The sequence below is a fragment of the Pomacea canaliculata genome, linkage group LG8 (genome assembly GCF_003073045.1).
Source record: "Pomacea canaliculata isolate SZHN2017 linkage group LG8, ASM307304v1, whole genome shotgun sequence".
NCBI lineage: Eukaryota > Metazoa > Mollusca > Gastropoda > Architaenioglossa > Ampullariidae > Pomacea > Pomacea canaliculata.
Window position 1 is genome coordinate 7,618,940 of NC_037597.1, and position 12,474 is coordinate 7,631,413.

Here is a 12,474-nt window from a genome sequence, read left to right on the forward strand (position 1 = left end):
GTTAGGGAGATCGATGAAATTAAATTTAATCATGTATATTTCGTCTTTTAATGTAATTATTTTGAGTAATCGTTAAACATACCTCCTTTTAAAATATGTGTAAAATATAACACAATGCAAATCAACGGTTTACCTAGAATTGCTTTTTTCTAGAATGTAAGGTCCGAAAATTCTATTGGCCTCTCTTTCATCTGATCAAACATGATATCATTCTTACCACATGATCTATATCTACGTAGCAGGGCCACGACTCATCAGTTATCTCATTCTTGCCACATGATCTATGTACATGACAGGGCCTCATACCCATCAGGTATGACAGGGCCATCAATTATCCACTGAAAAGGTTTGGTCCCAGCCTATACGTAGGCCAACCCCTTGTAGGTGGTGCTAACCCCGCTTAGTGCCGGATATTGCAGAGTGAGAATACCTGCGGGTAGCCGCTACCTCGGGTAGGGTAACAGGCTGGCCCAGGGACCACTTGAACAACATACAGTGATACCTCGGTTTTCGAACGCCTTGACTTTCGACCAAATCGGTATTCGACCAGGAAATTCGAGAAAATTTTGTCTTGGAATTCGAACAAATATTTGGAACTCGAACATCCGAACGTCCGAGATGAGCCGAATGGCGTTCATTCGGCCCAGCGCGCCTTGCTTGCGTCATCAGTGACAATAACCATCCCCCTTCCCTCCTCCCTCCACATTCATTCCCTCCTGCCATAAAGTTTGGTACAGGTACAGTAAATGAAACACAATTTACTGTACTGTACTGTTCATTTTTTTTTTTTTTTTTTTTTGTTTTTGTTTTAATAAATACACTTTTATTTCTTATTTCTTGTTGAGACTCATGTTTTTCTACATATTATATACAAATTAGGCCAGTAAATAGGCATTTTCTGGGGCTTGGAACGAATTAATCCAGTTTCCATTATTTCCTTTGGGTTTCATTGCTTCGGTTCTCGAACAATTTGGTTCTCGACCGTCCTCCCGGAACGAATTATGTTCGAGAACCGAGGTATCACTGTATTTCTTATTTTACACACTTTAAAGCCCTTAATTAATCTTTTTAGATAAAAACACATTTAACTTTATATGATAAGTTTTAAAAATTAATTTTTTTTTAAATCAGACAAAACTGTTTAAGCCAGATTATCGGTTTCATCAGCACATGTTTTAATATTTGCATGGCTTCCAACGTATCTAAATGGCAAAGGTGCGATTAAAAAAAAAGTAATAATTTTTTTCTTCTCTAATAACAGTTTTAGAAACTATTTTATATATCCATCGTCACCGCTCTGCAAAGATCACTAACACAGCTTTCTTTAGTTGTTCACACCGTTGAAAAAAATGCATCCACATTTGCCGAGGTTGTGTATATGACAACCGGGTAAAAACTTACCGCTTATAAGTATATATATAATTATAGCCTCTTTACATAATTCCTCTCCCAAAGTGTGTGTGTGTGAGAGAGAGAGGGTAGGTAGGAAATGCTAAAAAGAAATATACTAGGTAGCTGGTGGATAGATATATTTAGAGAGAGATAGAGATTCGGGGTGGGGAGACTTTGACAGATCCGAAAGTCTTTTTCTTAGGGCAACACCGAAAAACCAGGTTGAAGATTTGGGTGCAACACGGCTGAGTCAAATCCACGACTGCATCCAACAATATGCAACCATTGTTCCCCGGATGAGCTGCAGCCAACTCTTTAGCCAGAAATGAATCATCCAAAATAAAAATTAAAAACTTTTTCATTTTGTTCAGTTTTATTAAGATACTTGCCATTTTGTTATTTGATATTCTGAAGGAAAATGTCATTTTAAATTATGTGAGGGGGTCATCGGCAGCACCGCAACAACATGGCGTCTAGATTGAGTCGGTAAAGTTGTCTGCTGCTTCCATTTTTATAAATAAGAATATTTCTCACTTTTTTTTTCTTTCGTGTTTTAAAAATGTATTTGCATATAAAGTTAGCACTTTTTCAAGAGCGTCCAAGACATTTTGTCTTTGCTAGGATGAGGCATTTTGAAAGAGTCTTCAGTTCAGATATTATTTTTTGTTACAATTTATCGTCCGGATGATAGTAATTAATGATCAAGGCGTTGCTATTAATTACAGCATCTCTCAAATAAAAATTAGATTTGAAATTTGATATTGCCGAGATGTAGCTGCTTCCGAAAGCGTAACTGATAATCTCAATGAGATTAGACTGAATCAGAAAAGTAGAACTAATCAACCGCAACAATATAAACAAATGTTGGGTTTCTTGGAAAAAGCGAGGTAAATGTTCTTGAGGAATAGAGATGCGCTAGCAGAATCAGTTGCCAGTGGTAAGACTGTAGTGCAGCACATATTTTAAGAAGTGTTTGGTCATCGTAATAGTATTCATAATAGTAGTGTTGAATTTGGAATAATTTTGAGAAATACTAGAGTCTAAGAAGCAACTGAAAGAGTTTCAGGGTCATATTTTGCACCATTTTGTTGCCACTTCAGCATGCAAATAATTGCACACATTCAGTGTTTTAATTACAATTGTTGTAAAAACTTTGGTTATTATTTCTGCACAGAAAAAAAACCACATTTTGTCATCCCTTAGTATTTGGGAATTTCACATTCACAGCTTTGACTATGCATGGGTTTGCCATCATTAAATGAGATTTTTGTTTGAAGTTTTGTAACTTGCTAAAAAAGAAATAGCAGATGGCATAATTTTAAATTTATGAAAAATGCAGTTGCAGTATACTGTGTATCATACATAATATGTATTAACTTTTTTTGTATTGTAATATGGTCAACAACATCAAGAGTTAAGGGATAGCTTAGAGTTATTTGCAGTTTTTTGACATTTAATGGGTCCTGTGCCCCTAACGCCTAAAAATACTGAGTGCCAACCAGAGTATTGTGCTTGACCAGAAGATAGAATTAAAATATAGCAGAAATGTTCAGTCTTTTGTGTACATCCTTAAAACAACAGTTATTAAAGTTGTTGAGGTTTTAATTGGTTGGAGCTGTTTTTCTAATGAATGTGAAATGTCAGTATTTATTTTGGCAGGGTTTTTAATTTCATGTGATGAATGAATGATGATAAAATTGAGGTATGCTGCAGGATAAAAAATTTTATTTTTCATTCTTTTTTCCTAAAATAATTTTCTGCTTTCTAATTATCGCATAAAATTTTCATAGACAATCATCAGACTATTTCATTTTTCAGATACTGAGTGAGGATACTCTTATACAAACATCTAGAGGCTGTATTGAAAGGTGAAGGGGTATAAAAGATTATTTAAAACGTGAAAGATTATTTAGGTAAAGACTGGATCCAAACAGGCAATAACAAAATAAAGATGTGTGACCATCACCATCTGCGCTCACCAGCTCAAGTTGGCATTGTAGACCATATTAGCTCACTGTCTGATGACTTTGGGGAGCTGGTAGAAAGTGAAGACTATGCAGACATTACATTGATTGTGGAGAACACATGTTTCAAGAGCCACAAAGTGATTCTTGCTGCAAGATCTGAATATTTCAGGTGAGGCCATATTTACAAGCATTAAACAGAAAAATATATTCTATGTTTTCTTGGGTTTATTTACTCTCCACATTTCCCTTTTTTTTCAATTAAGGCAGGAGGTGGAGGAAGGAAGGCTATTCAGGGCACAGCATTTCATAAAGCACAGATAAAAAGCTAGATACATAACAATACCAATTCCTGTCCACACCTCTTTAGTCCCCAGCAATTCACGTCATCTTGTGTTTTGCTTAATTTGTGTTAAAACATTACCACATTATAGCTTCCTTAATGGAGGGGATCGGGTGAGGAGAACAGTTTCAAGTTAAGTTGACTTTCACCTTTTATTTATTTTTATGCGATGAAAATGAGTGTTGTTTTCTGTTGACTTTTATAGAGCACTGCTTTATGGAGGAATGAAAGAGTCTCAGCCAGGAACAACTGAAGTAGAACTGCCTGATACACCTGCCCAAGCCTTTGGTGCCCTTCTAAAATACATGTACACAGGACGCATGAATTTGCTAGAAATGAAGGTATTATCTTTGCTCTGAAAATCTGTTCATTTTACAGAATGATTTATTGAGTCTTGTAGTTTAGTAGGACTTGTAAACGATGTGCATGTTTGTGGGTTTCTTTGTTACGTATTGTACACAGTTATTGTTTAACAAATGACAAAACATGCTAGTGAAACCATCTGTAGATCATCCACATTAAAAATAGCTTGGTAGCAGTGCAACATGGTGTGACATTAGCGATGTCTGTTGTTTATGTCCGACTTTCTTGATTATTTACAGGAAGAGAATCTTCTGGACATACTGGGCCTTTCACACAGATTTGTCTTTGTTGAGTTGGAGACAGCCATCTCTGACTACCTGAAAGCAATTCTTCGCTTGCAGAATGTGTGCTGTATCTATGATTTAGCTAACATGTACTCCCTGACTTCGCTCTGTAATTTCTGCAAAGACTTCATGGACAGACATGCCAGTGAAATCCTTACTTTTGAACCTTTTTTGTCACTTTCTTTGGTGAGTAGCTGTAGTGTTTTTATTTTGCATGACTAAATATAGTTGGGGGTTTCTACTAAGTATTAGATCAGCTCCATATCTTATCTCTGATCTTGGCTTTGGCACTTTGTTTACGTCATCATTCATGTAGCCTTACTGATTCTATGTCAGGTGCCACAAGTCTTTTAAAGAAAGCTATAAATAAATGTACATAACAGACATGGCAATTTGCTGCAGCTTGTTTTTCATCATCCTTTTTTCATGATTTCATTTCTTCTTTGTTTCAGAATTCTGTCCGTGACTTGCTGGCAAGAGATTCATTTTGTGCAGCAGAAATAGACATTTTCCGGGCTGTTTGTGAATGGGCAAAAGCAAATCAAGGAATAGACCCCACACCCATTTTGGATGTTGTACGTCTTCCTCTAATGTCTATGGAAGACTTGTTGAATGATGTCCGAAACACTGGATTGGTTTCATCGGATGCCATTCTGGATGCTATCAAGCTCCAGCTTGAAAGCAGAGACATGGACCTGAAGTATAGAGGCTTTCTATGTAAGTAATTTACTATACATATCTGTGTGGAATACACCATTGCAAGAATCAATCAGAACTTGATAGAATATTGTCTTTACAAGAGAGATTATCTATACTTCTTATAGAGTAAGATCTTGTGTTTTACAGGGGTGTGTATAAGAGTTGAAATGACTAAGACATTTTCTAGCAGGAAAATAAATTGAAATTTTGACTGATAAGTGTCACACCTGTAGTACTGTTAGTACAGTTAGATTTGTATGTTTTTGTGTGTGTGTGTGTGTGTCTATGAACGAAATATTTTGGAACAGATTTGTCTTACCTTCGGCCAGAAATTGATGTTCTATAGTGGGTGGATTTGCAAATTCAGTTACAATGCCCTGGCCTAATTTTAACCAATGCTAAAAAAACAAAACAATCTCTATCACCTGATTAAAGGCAGTTCATTTACAGTATACAGTTCCATGCCCTGTTCATCCCCACTCCTCTCCAAATGCTCTGTAACAGCAAGAATGCATGTCCTTTAGCACTGTCCTTTAAAATAAATCCTTCTAAAGGATGCATACTATGCAGTTAATTGACCTCCTCCTTGTAACACATTACAGCAGATTTTACATTTGTATTATTCATCTTCTTGGTCCTGTTTACCCCAAGTGGAGCATAGAGCCGAAATGTCTCGTTTCCATCATGAAATTAGTGATATATAAATGAATAGTTAAAAATGATGTACAAGTGGAATACATCATTGAATATTTTGAAACTATTGCAGACTGAACAGTTTTATATAACCTTTGAGCCTACTGCTTCCTTAAGTATCAAACATGGCATAGCTTTACATAACCCGAGGTCAGATAATACTAGAATGGTGTGAAATAGCCTTTGCCACCACATCAAAAATTAATAAATAAAAAGTTAAAAAGTTTTGCAGAAGATTACATTAATTTGTACAAGATAGCAAAACTACTCACATTTGTTGAATAAATGTCATAAAAAATATTTATTTAAGACAGGAATAAAAGAGTTAAGTATGAAAATTTAACTATCCTTGCATAAACAGTAAGTGCTATTCTGTTAATAAAGGAGAATTTCTACAAAATGAATGAAATTTTAGTCTTTTGTGAGAAATGGTCTTTAGGATGTCTTTTCATTCTACATTTTGTTTTTTTCGCTCTGTTATAACAGATAATCGGATAGAACTATACTAATAAATTCTGTTTGTTGTGGACTAGTACCTGAAGAAAACATTGCCACTACTCGGCATGGAGCTCAAGTCATCAGAGGAGAGATGAAAGCAGCTCTCTTGGATGGAGATATTCAGAACTATGACCTTGATCGAGGCTTCACTCGTCACCCTATTGATGATAACAATGGCCAGGGTATAGCAGTCAAGCTAGGCCACCCATACATCATAAATACTATCAAATTGCTTTTGTGGGACAAAGATATGCGGTGAGCCTTATATTTAACTAAATTTAAAGAAACAAATAGCGGTAAAATTTTGGCTTGTGTAATTTTGAAAGCTTTAAATTGATCATGCTTATCTCTCACACCGAGAATGTGTCTTATGTAATTATTCCGTTTATTATTGATTCGGTTTTTTTCCGTTCTATTTTTTTCAGGTCGTACTCTTATTATATTGAGGTGTCAATGGATGACAAAGATTATGATCGAATTATTGATCACACAATATATCTTTGTCGATCATGGCAGAAGCTTCATTTTCCTCCTAGAGTTGTCAGGTAGTTTGAACAATTATCTTTTCATGACACATGGTTTTCTCCTTAGACAAATAATCTCACTTTTTGGGGGTGTTGGGATGGGTTTGGATAGAGGTGAGGGGCTTGGTTTCTTGCTCGTGTGTGTGCATGGACTTGTGTGTTTATGTGCATGGGTGGTGGAGGGCACATATATTTGGAAATTTGCAATCTCTTTTCGTTGATTTGTGTGCATCCAGTATAATCTTTCTTTGTTCTGTTGTGTAGCCACTCACATTTGTAAATAATATTTTATCGTATGCTTTCTGACAGATGAACTTTCTCCATGTCATTTGAAACTTTTTAAAGCATTTTATTTTTTTCAGATATATCAGAGTAGTGGGCACACATAATACAGTAAACCGTGTATTCCATCTGGTGTCTTTGGAGGCATTTTACACAAATAAACCTTTCCAGCTTGATCAGGGTCTCATTGGTATGTGCATTATATAAGTTCTTGTACCAAAAGCAGCTTAATAAACCTGTTTAATAGATATCAATTGATCAGATTTTAACTTTCACGGATGTTAGCTTTTAGCTTTTGTTTAATTACCCTCCTTTTTTTGATTGTTAAATAATACTCAATACAAGGCATATTGAAGGCATTTTCTTCAATCGTTTCCTTCTCTAAAGTACCATCTACAAATGTGGCCTCAATCAAGCACAGTGCCTGTGTGACAGAAGGAGTGAGTCGCAGTCGCAATGCACTGATAAATGGGGAAACTCGCCATTATGACTGGGACTCAGGGTACACATGCCATCAGCTGGGTAGTGGTGCCATTGCTGTACAGCTTGCACAGCCATACATGGTTTCCAGCATGAGGTGGGTACTCAAACTATTGTTAACTGTGTACTTGTACTCTGTGCTTTTTTCTTCAAGTTAAATTTTTTTTGAAATAGTAAAACATTCTTATTAGAGAAGGAACAATCTTGTATTTATAGTTCTTCTTTGTGAAAAGATTGCAGATTTTGATACTTGCTTTTATAACATCTTTGGGCTCCAGATTCTATGCAGCTGCAAGATCATTAGCTCATTCGTACACAGTATTAACAGTACAGTAAGAACAGCTGTGTCATTTAAGCTTAGGTTTGAGGTAAAAACATCACTTTTTGTACAGACTGCTCTTATGGGACTGTGATGACCGCAGCTACAGTTACTTTGTGGAAGTGTCCACCGACCAACAAAAGTGGCATCGTGTTGCAGACCGTAGTAAAGAAGCTTGCAAGTATGTCAGTTTGCTTGCCAGTCTTGTTGGAGTGGTGCTAATTTTTTTATATAATTTGATAAGTGTTTTATTTTTATTAGAGCGGCTATAAGGTGCCAATTAAACTATTTTTGTTTCTGTGTAATTTTTGTGGAATGTTTATAACACTAAATGAACTTCAGGGCTTGATATCCTGCGTGAGTGAATTTTCTTGTCACTGTCTTCTCCTTTTCTTTACAGTTTTGAACAGTCTCCAAACACTGCATTTCAAGTCAGATTTTGAGTTTCCTTTTTTTTTTAACTTGCAGATCCTGGCAAACACTGACATTTGAACCAAGACCAGTAATATTTATCAGGATTGTTGGAACACACAACACTGCAAATGAGGTTATGAGTGTTATTTTTATTAGCTGTTTTAATATTAAAAAAATTGAGAATGTATACAGTTATAACCTTATTTTGATATTTATAGGTTGTTTTCTGTAGTGTCTGTATTGTGTCTCCAGGTATTCCATTGTGTACATTTTGAGTGTCCAGCAGACAGCTCAACAGGAAACCTCCTGCAGAGTGTGTCCAGCGCATCCAGCTCTGGAGTCAGCGGCAGCATTACATCAGGACCACTCCACAGTCCCGGCCTCAACCGCTCCACTTCTGCAGCTGATCGTGCCAGCTTGGGAACCCCTCTTCCTATGTTCTGTCATGAGGAGCAGTCCCTGCAGCGCTGCACAGGAGGGGGAAACGGGCTAGGAATGATGGGTGCTGGGGCTCAAACAGCTGGAGGTGCAGGGGCGATGGCTGAACTGCTTCACACGCACCATCGCCACTCCAGTACTAGCAGTCATGCCAGTAGCAGCAGCAACAACCTTGAGCTGCCGTCACCTCGTTTGATGAATATGGACATGTACGCACGACCAGAGTCACAACAAGATGTGCCAGAGGCAGACCGCATAGACACGCAGTGAGGACTTGGGATGAGTGACTGTCCTCAGGATGTAGCATTTGTGGGTACTGCTGAAGGATTTGTCTCTTGGCTCTGGACAGCTGCTGCTTTAGTATGATGACATGAAATAGAGATAAAAATAGGGATGCATACAAGAATCTTGCAATTAGAAACAGATGAACCAATGTAAACTTCTATATCATTATGGGAATTTTAAAAAAAAATCATATTGAAGAGCCACTAGACATGCTCTGTCCATACTGTGATTGGTCTATCCTTGGTGGAAAGTTTCTTTTCCAACAGTTTCATTTTGATAGTGTTCATGCTGCTTTAACATCATCCGTCTTTATTTGAGGCAAGCAGTCACCTTCACAATAATATATATGCATGATTTCCGTATCATTTTAAATGACTGTGACAATGGATGCAATAGATCCCAAAGCACATCAACCATAGTAGCGTAAATTAGGTTTTAGAACTGTTTATTACCATTTATAACTTAAGGATACAAGTATCATGTTGTTCAACAGCATTTATAAAATTTTATAAAGAGTGAAATGATCTCTTATCAAAGTTATCTTCACTGAATAATTTATGGATGTGATATTAGTGTAAAAATAAAACAAAAAATGTAGAAATTTTCTCAGTCAGTTTTTTAAACTATTTTTTATGCATCACTTTTTCGGTTGCACTTATTTTTCAGTCAGTGTTGGGATGCTTTATGATCTCTTAAATGTATGCATGTTTAAAAAGGTGTATGAAAGTACTTTGTTAAAAAAAAAATAAAAAAAGCAAAATTTGAGAATCATGTTTACTTCATTAATTTTCGTTTGTCTCAGGAGATCTTAGTTTATTTGGTAAACAATTAATGCATGAGATAGTGCAACTTCTTATTGCTAACTGTATTAAAGACTGAAGATAGTGTTGGGGAAAAAAGATTGATTTTTTGTTTTTTAATCAATTTTATTGTTTTATGATGCATTTGGGTATGTGCATATTCTCCTTTTTCTAGAGCAGAAGCAGTGCAGTATACAAGAAAAGATTTTTGTAGTAAAGAAGACAAGCAAAAGAATCTCAATCTCATAAAAGAATAGTAAATGTTCTTGGTAAAAATGTATAAGTGTGAGGGACTCCTCGCAGATATAATGCAGCACTCAGGAAATATCCTAAAGTGGGTAGGTATGAGCCTGCATTACTGAGACATGTTTGATGATTCTAATGAGGGTGACTGCTCATAACTATAGTGTTTTTGCCATATTTTTGTTGTTGAGATGTGATTAATCTTTTACATTTTAGATGTGTCTCATATTTCAAAAGTTTCTTTGACTATTGATCACTGAAGTAGTATTCTTCGAATATGTATAATTTATGTCTAACTTTGGCCAGCATTAAACAGCTATTGTGGGAAGCAAAAGCCACCTACCCTTAATTTAGCAAATACATCCATGTCCTCTGTCTACAGAGAATAGCAACGAACATGGAATTTCTGTGTTTCAGAAGAATAATAATTTATGTTTATGGTCAAGTCATAGCATTACTGAAGTTTTTAAGTTTTACTAGTTATGGTATTAACAGCACCTGGACTGATTTTGGAGTTATTTCTGGATAATTAAAAGTTGCATGACAGCTCTAGTTGATAGAGCTAGTGTTAACAAGTCACTTTTTCCCTTGTCAGTATCTGGCTGCAATCCATGATGATTGAGCAGATTATTATAGATCTTCTCTTTGTGACTGATTCTTGGTGTGTATCTAATCAGTTGCATTCTGCAATGATTAAATGTCTCTTGTGCCCTATGCTGCTGACTGAAGCAAGCCTGACAGCAGCTTCCTTCATCATGCAATGGAGAGATTGCAGGGAGGTGGCCCAGGAAGGGTAGGCCTTCATTACAATTATGCTAACACTGCTTGTTTTTTAATCAATCTTTGCTTGACATCTGATGAGTAGCCATAGCACAAGATGCTTTGCTTTTGGGGTTTGAAGAGACCTCTGGTGACAGGGTCCAAGTACTATGCCAAAAAGAGATTCTACTTGTCTATATTTCACTTTTACCCACATACAGGCCTTGTTTTTGACAATCTCATCATTGGCAGTCATGTGTTAGTAATTGTGGCTGTTTCCCACAATATCTTGAAGTTTTTGTTAAACTAGCATCATGTGCAAGTGTTGTGAGAGGGATAATGTTTCATATTGAAAATGCCTTAATAGATCACATGCTGCTTGAGCAGTAAGCAAGATCTAAATAACTAGTCTAAAGGTTTTCTTAACGAAGTTAAATTATGCATGTTGTCATCTTTGTAGTGCTTTGATTCCATCATTTGTTTAGCAGTATGGTTGTGTGCATGCCAGTTTTAGTTAAATGATTTTGAAGAAACTTGCTTGAAGATAGTTTTCTGGTAAAGTTTTTATTTAAATTTTGATGCAGAAAGAAGGAAACATTTTGATGTTTTGCTCTGGTTATTTAATTTCATTGGTTGTTGATAAAATCTTTTTGTTTGCAGTATCTGAATTTGTTTTTCTGCTGCATGCTTTTACAAGATATTATGGTGCTAAGCTGTCACAAGATTTCAATGCATTAGCACTATTTAATCAAAATATTTTGTATGTAGGGACCTGGTTGATAATTTATTGTTATTGTGTTATTGTTTTGCTCATTTTTACTGTAGTTTGTTTTGATGCATGAACATTTTCTCTCAAATCATGGTTTTTGCAGATAAAATAATAGGACAGCTGTTAAGTGTTTTAATTGATTTAATTTTTGTTTTATACTACTTTCTATTTTGTGTACACTCTGTTGCAGAGTCCCTTGCACTCTTTCCAACTACTTTCACTGTTCCTACTTGATCCTTACTTCACTGTAAAATCATTTGCTTTCCTAAAAGTTCATTTGATAGGGAGGAAAAACTTCTTAAAGCTGTTTTTATTTGCTTAACTTTCAGATACAGTATTTGCTTGTAAAAATGTTGTTTATATTTTGCTGGAGTTGCTCTCATTACTTTGCTGGAGTGATTTTTTACCTTGATTGTAAGAAACATTCTTGACTTAAATTCTTGTTATATCCAGTTTCTCCGTCCTTCACTTAATTAAAAAAAAAAATGGATTTAGATTAATACAAACATTTTATCCAGAATGTCTAAAACCTCCAATAGAGATTTGATGTCACATGTCATTGAAGGCATGTAATTTTTACTGATGAAGTTGTAGAGTCATTTGCAGGAGAACTACAAGCCGCATAGTGTGAAAATACCTTTGTGTGTGCATACATATGCACCATCACTTTTATATCATTAGAGAATCTCAAATATGACTTCAGTTGGAGGGGAAAGTAAGTGTCATTTTTGTTAAACTGATTCCATGGTTTCAAATAGTAAAAATAAAATTCAATGAGAATAAAAAAGATAGCCTTTTTTTTTTAAAGTACAAATTAAGTGGATGAATGCTGATACTGAAATTAAATCAGAAATACTTCTTTTTTGTAAGGGCCTCATCCAGAAGCTTCCAATAGCAATCTGCATGTGTGCATGCACATGATGAT

General features: G+C 35.7%; 1 protein-coding gene across 2 annotated transcripts; it reads left to right on the forward strand.

The window, feature by feature from the left end:
* Positions 1-1,751: 1,751 nt before the first annotated feature.
* Positions 1,752-12,336, forward strand: LOC112570490 (BTB/POZ domain-containing protein 9-like). Of its 2 annotated transcripts, none has more exons than XM_025248923.1 (12): positions 1,752-1,878; positions 3,211-3,528; positions 3,905-4,040; positions 4,302-4,532; positions 4,799-5,063; positions 6,272-6,491; positions 6,662-6,781; positions 7,123-7,232; positions 7,430-7,619; positions 7,915-8,022; positions 8,310-8,388; positions 8,508-12,336. In XM_025248923.1, exons 2-12 carry the CDS (start codon positions 3,344-3,346, stop codon positions 8,961-8,963), a joined length of 2,100 nt encoding a protein of 699 aa, XP_025104708.1. In that variant the 5' UTR covers positions 1,752-1,878; positions 3,211-3,343; the 3' UTR covers positions 8,964-12,336. The 2 variants fall into 2 exon arrangements, with proteins under 2 accessions (XP_025104708.1, XP_025104709.1); XM_025248924.1 differs by having other exon boundaries at positions 1,851-1,874.
* Positions 12,337-12,474: the final 138 nt, after the last annotated feature.